General features: G+C 37.5%; 1 protein-coding gene across 1 annotated transcript; it reads right to left on the reverse strand.

The window, feature by feature from the left end:
• Positions 1-2,163: 2,163 nt before the first annotated feature.
• LOC756896 lies at positions 2,164-5,099 on the reverse strand. The gene is made up of 3 exons (XM_001196883.3): positions 4,953-5,099; positions 3,726-3,864; positions 2,164-2,571 (listed from the first exon to the last, which is right to left on the reverse strand). Exons 2-3 carry the CDS (start codon positions 3,853-3,855, stop codon positions 2,342-2,344), a joined length of 360 nt encoding a protein of 119 aa, XP_001196883.2. The 5' UTR covers positions 3,856-3,864; positions 4,953-5,099; the 3' UTR covers positions 2,164-2,341.
• Positions 5,100-6,000: the final 901 nt, after the last annotated feature.

The following is a 6,000-nucleotide window of genomic DNA, read 5'->3' on the forward strand; positions in this document are numbered from 1 at the left end:
GTTAAGAAATTATCAACCAGCACAATGTCTGTTCAAGGTGTGAAGACAGTCATGCTGAAGAAAGATACCATATATAATGTGCATATTGCCCTCTAGTGCAAGTTAGACTAGTCTTAAGTTGTTAGCTTTTCCTGTTTAGATTTATTTATTCTCTGTAACTGTGGCTGTAGAGAGGTGATAACTGGTGGTGTGAATTATTTGTTGGAACTTTTGTATAGAAAATTGAGAGTTACTCGTTTATGATCAGTGTCCAGTGGAGTGTTTCACAAAGACTAAGATCGACTTAAGTTGGACTTGAACTGTAGTAAGATGTTAGTTCCTCTAACCATTCCTGGCATTGGTCTCCCAAGGGACATACAAATCGTGGTCACAAATCGACAAAATTTACATTTAGTTTATTATTGAATGAAAAGATATTATCTGAAGATCATAATTTTCAAGGTTTTTCCCTCTAATTTTGCATCTAGTGCAAGACTTTTTAAGTGCATAAATCTCATATCCTAGTAGAATTCCAAGTCTTAAATATAACTTAAGTTTACAATGTAAGTAACTGTTTTTCTTTAAAAGTAAACTATCAAAAATGTAAATTCTGTACATTTGTGACGTCCCTTGAGAGACCAATGGTGAGAGCAACCAGTGTTACGAAGGGCCTGCCATAGTTCAATTCCAACTTAAGTCAATCTTAGCCTTTGTGAAACACCCCCCAGGAAGCATATATGATTTAAAGGCAACCTAATGTACATGTGTGTATGTGTAGTAGCATTTTAAACCACAACAGTATGACTGTGCAAGCTCCAGAGACTGAACAAATTGTATGATTTATATAATGATACGTGATGAATGTCCAAATGCAACAACTGCAACGTTACTTTTCAGAAAATACAGTAGAAAGTGAAGTTGTAGGTGATAATTAATTAATTATCTCACCTAGATTTTAAGCACCTCTATTATTGAAACTCATGTTAAATCTGCCCAAGGTAGATTTCAAGTAGGTTGATTATAAATACGAACCAGAGCAGAGTCTTTATCTTCTGGTGATACCATTCCTCTTGGCCTTTATGCTTATATTTTCATTGGCCTATTTTCCTTTATTATATTTATATGAATATAGTTTATACATGTACAAGGATTGTGACTGCTGAGAGCCAGAAGGACATTAATGCATACCATAAAGATTGCGCCTTTCTGACTCTCAACAGATGGATTGTTATGTCCGTTTCCATAACTATAGAAAACATGTTTTCATGTGTGTATGTATGCTACCTTATTAAATCATTAGCATGTATGAGGAGCCATTATTATTGCAGTTCAGGTGATAGAGATCTCTGTACATATAGGAAGTATACCAGTTATATGTAGAACAGTAACAACATATACACATGGTCTGTTCAGGGCCAGAAGGGCATTTACTGTGTGTTAAAGTATATGTGTGAACACCCTTCTGGCTCCACAGACAACGTGTAAGTATTTTATGTACTTGTGTCCCGTTTGTTTCATGACCTACTCGTTTTGAAAAGATAAAAACTTGTACAGTATCTTTTGTGTATTTTATTATGAAGAAAACAATAAATAACAAATATGGCAGGTGACCAAGCAATAAATGAGTACTGGGTCTTTTAATTTCTGCTCGTTATTATTTACCTTGACAGGAGAACTGCAAGATAGAGAGACTGATATGAGTATATGAGTAATTTGATGTTCTAAAAATCAAGTGAAAGGAGGATGTAAAATAAGAAAATAGGTCACTGATTGATATGATGAAGTTCACAATCTATGCATATTTGGTTGCAGGCTTAAGCAGCTATTTATATTTAATGTAACACAAACATTGCTAAACAGAAATACCTTTCCGAATACGAAATCCTACAAAACAAACAAGTTTTCTCCTTCCATTCATTTACATTATCTCTAATGTAACTGATCTGCATTAGCCCTGGAAACCTTTGATATATAAACAATAAACTATCAATAAAGAAAATGTATCATTTTAAAACAAAGCATATTACAGGCCAGTCAAATTCTAGGGTTGATATCACTGGTGAGTAAAGTTCAAACGAAGTTTCAATCCCGTGGTTGTCACTTATTCCAGTTTTCTGCAAAAAGTTAAATAGTTAAGCTACCAGTACTGAAAATATCTTTATGTTAAATCTTTTTCATCCCCGCCCCTCCACACATAAATAACAAAGAATAGAGGAAATAAACAAACGTCCCTGGTTCTGATTTTTACTCATTTTTGATGTTGGTATTTTCAGTGCATCTAGATTCAAAAGATGTGACCATGATGAAGTTTAAGTTCGGCTGCATTTTTTCCCTGAAAATCCGCCAAATTATAATTATACGTCTATTTTGACGTATCCGCGCTCAAAGCCGTCTGCTGCTGTGACGCCGACCCGTCGTATGTTGTCGCCGGAGTCGTGCCTTGGTCGAGCGGTGTCTTGTCCCCCTTGCCTCCCTCCTCTTCACCCCCTACTGTAGCCCATATGATACACTTGAAGGGTAGCCCTATGAGGAAGAGCACGACGTCTAGGATACCCTCAATGCAAGGCGCACAGCATGGACAACATATCTTAACTGGAGGTAAGGGAGAGATAGAGACAATAAATGAAAAGAATATAGGCAGAAAATTGAGGATCGACAAAGAATATCTACTCTTCATTCAAAAGCACCAAAAGTGTTTCCTTTAAGAAATTGTTCAAGTTCAAGTTCAAGTTTTATTTCAATTCAAATCCATAAAAAACATATAAGATACAGATTATATACAATATAGAAAACACAAGAACACACACAAAATGGAAACATGTCTACAAATATATCGGAATTATACAAAGTTAATTAGCAATAGAAATTAATTGGGGAAACTGCAAATAAAACTATAAGGTTCTGTCGAGGCAGTCCCTGTTTTTAAAAGATACATATACAAGTTCCAACAATTGGCTATAAAAAATATAACAATAACAAAAACGGTGTACAAAGCATAGAAGACGTATTAACATGCAAATATTATTATAGATTTAAAAACAGATGAAGTATTTTTTTATTTTAGATTTAAAAGAGTTTAAGACAGCAGTATCACGGACATCTCCGGGGAGAGTATTCCATATTTTCGGGCCAGTGTGTCCAAAAGTAAATAAAGAATTTGTTGATGGACATTTTTCAATAAAATAGTTATCAGGATTTCTAATATCATAATATTATTGCATCGTCTTATGTTACTGATTGACTCAATTACAATAATTGTTTCACAATTAACTTTTTATTTGATTATTACAATAATTATCAGTATTATTTTGCTTCACTGTCATTATGTTCATGGATTTTTAACCCTTTTTCTGTTTTTTTTTCTTCTTTCTTTCCTTTATATACATTTTTATACAAGAAGAGAGTATATATTATTTTATATACGCATGGGTGACTGTCTATTGTGGATTTCGGTACAAATAGCAGTATCCCCCCTTGAGAAAAAAAAATTCGTGTATTACATTATTAAAAACACGTGATTGTTACCCTTTTGGGGGGTTGCCCCCCCCCTCCCCCCTGCGCTTAAGGGGGGGGGGGTCAAATTTTTAAATTTTCGAGGACCAAAAAAAAAAAAGTGCTCACAACTTAGTTGGGCCCCCTCCCCTAAGAAATCCTGGATCCACGCCTTCATCTGTTCATGGATAATGTAAAACATTTTGGTATAGACATGGTCTGATAGCATGATTAGCTCAGTGGTATATACTTACATGGGCAGCACAGGATACCGAGTATAATTCCTACGAGACTAACTACGAGCAGAACAGGAAGACAGATGATCACAAGAATGACCTTGAATATGACCACTATAATCTCTCCACAGGTCTGGGGGCACGACATCTTTCCACTCTTCAGGATGAAATACAAACAAACTTAGTTAAATTTCTATGCGAATAAAATTTAAATGAATTTATTATTCTGTAAATGGTATAGGCCGCTGCACGACAATAATTAGACTTGCTTCCTATATGAAACGACTCAACAAAAATAGCAAATTAATTGTTTTAAACAAAAATTAAGAGAGATGTCCACACTTTGGACGATTGTTTTCAACATAAATAATTCGCCATTAACTTTCTTGCTCATCACTATTCAATCTCCATTCTCCTATTTACAATTATTGTGACTTTATTGAGTTAGTTTTTACAAAACATATGGCATATATTATTTTCATTTTTCCAGGGAATACGGATCACTGTTTATGTCAAATTGAGTCAAACATCACTGTAACTAAAATTCGTATAGTACCGAATAGAAGTAATAATAATGATAACATATAGGATTTACTGATAAAGCGCCAAATCCACCTCAAAATTAAATGCTCAAGGCGCACTAGTGCAAAAATACAATATAACTTAAAAAGAAGACAATTCAGATCAACTAAAAGCAGACTGAAAAAGATAAGTTTTAAGGTTGCTTTTGAAAGATTCTAATGTAGGAATATCTCTGATCCCTCGAGGTAAACAATTTCAGAGTGATAGCCCAGCATGAGTGAAATCTCTCTCCCTCCATTTTGTATTAAGTTTTGGAAGAACAAGCAATCCAGGTTTTTTGAGAACTTAAAGATCTGGCAAGTAATTATAGTGATTAATCAAAGAAAATGTGTAGCAGAGCCACGAACACAATGAAACATAAACAAAAGAACTTTTAAAACAATACGTTCTTTTATGGGTAACCAGGGAGGTGAGAGTTTCATCTCCCTGGGGTAACCAATGGAGTTTCTTGAGAACCGGTGTGATGTGACTGTGTCTGTTGGAGAGGGTAACAATTAATGCGAGCAGCGGCATTCTGCAATTTGTGTAATTTGGCAAGCTGAAGTTCTGGCATTGAACCCCGCATTAAACATATTTTCAAAAGTAAACATCTAAATTAACGATCTGAAACGAACAATTATTAACCATTTTAGCACTCATAATGTTTGGATAGATTTATCTTACCTTGGTTATCTTATTGGGCCGAGTGTACTGCTCCAAAAGGCCTTCAGCAGGGGAATCGGATCCGCTGAAAAATTACTTTATTTGGAAAAACAATGCAGCTTACATCGTCGTTTACACGACTTGAGATCAAAGGAAAAACAAAATTGGTTATTTGCGAAGTAGTATCACCTTGCATATGGTTTTGATTTATGCGGGCTTGATTAAACGTATATAAACGCTACAGTTTGCATTATTTTCTCTTCCACTCCATCTGTCCTTCTCCATACGTTCCCACTCCCTCGCTCACCCCCCCCCCCCCTCTCTCTCTCTCTCTCTCTCTCAATCTCTCAATCTCAACCCCTCTCTCTCTCTCTCTCTCTCTCTCTCTCTCTCTCAATCTCAACCTAAATCTCTCTCTCTCTCTCTCTCTCTCTATCTCTCAACCTAAATCTCTCTCTCTCTCTCTCTCTCTCTCTCAATCTCAACCTAAATCTCTCTCTCTCTCTCTCTCTCTCTCTCTCTCTCTCTCTCAATTTCAACCAAAATATGCAGTTATTTCCACAAAAGGAAGGCAGTAAGGATGAACAATGACAACGCGAGGCAAATTATTTTTCTGCTTTAAATTTTGTTGGCTCAGTCAGTAGAGCGTCCGCCTCACAACCGGGAGGTCGTGCATGGGTTCGAAACCCGGCCGCGTCATACCAAAAGACGTCAAAAGATGGGAGTTGTTGCTACCAGGCGCGGATCCAGGATTTCTTAGGGGAGGGGGCCCAACTTTTTTTTTTTTTGCTCCCGAAAATTTGAAAATCGCGCCGGCCGAAAAGTCGCTCAGTGGGGGGGGGGGGGGGGGGGGGGGGGGGGGGTACAGAGCACAATTTTTTTTTTTTTTTTTTTTTTTTTTTTTTTGCTCCCGAAAATTTGAAAAACGCGCCGGCCGAAAAGTCGCTCAGGGGGGGGGGGGGGGGGGGGGGGGGAGGGGGGGGGGAGGGGGGGGGAGGGGGGGGGGGGAGGGGGGGGGGGGGGGGGGGGGGGGGGGGGGGGGGGGGGGGAGGGGGGGGGGGAGGGGGGG

This window comes from Strongylocentrotus purpuratus, unplaced genomic scaffold (assembly GCF_000002235.5).
Source record: "Strongylocentrotus purpuratus isolate Spur 01 unplaced genomic scaffold, Spur_5.0 spur5_scaffold_5, whole genome shotgun sequence".
Taxonomy (NCBI): Eukaryota; Metazoa; Echinodermata; class Echinoidea; order Camarodonta; family Strongylocentrotidae; genus Strongylocentrotus; species Strongylocentrotus purpuratus.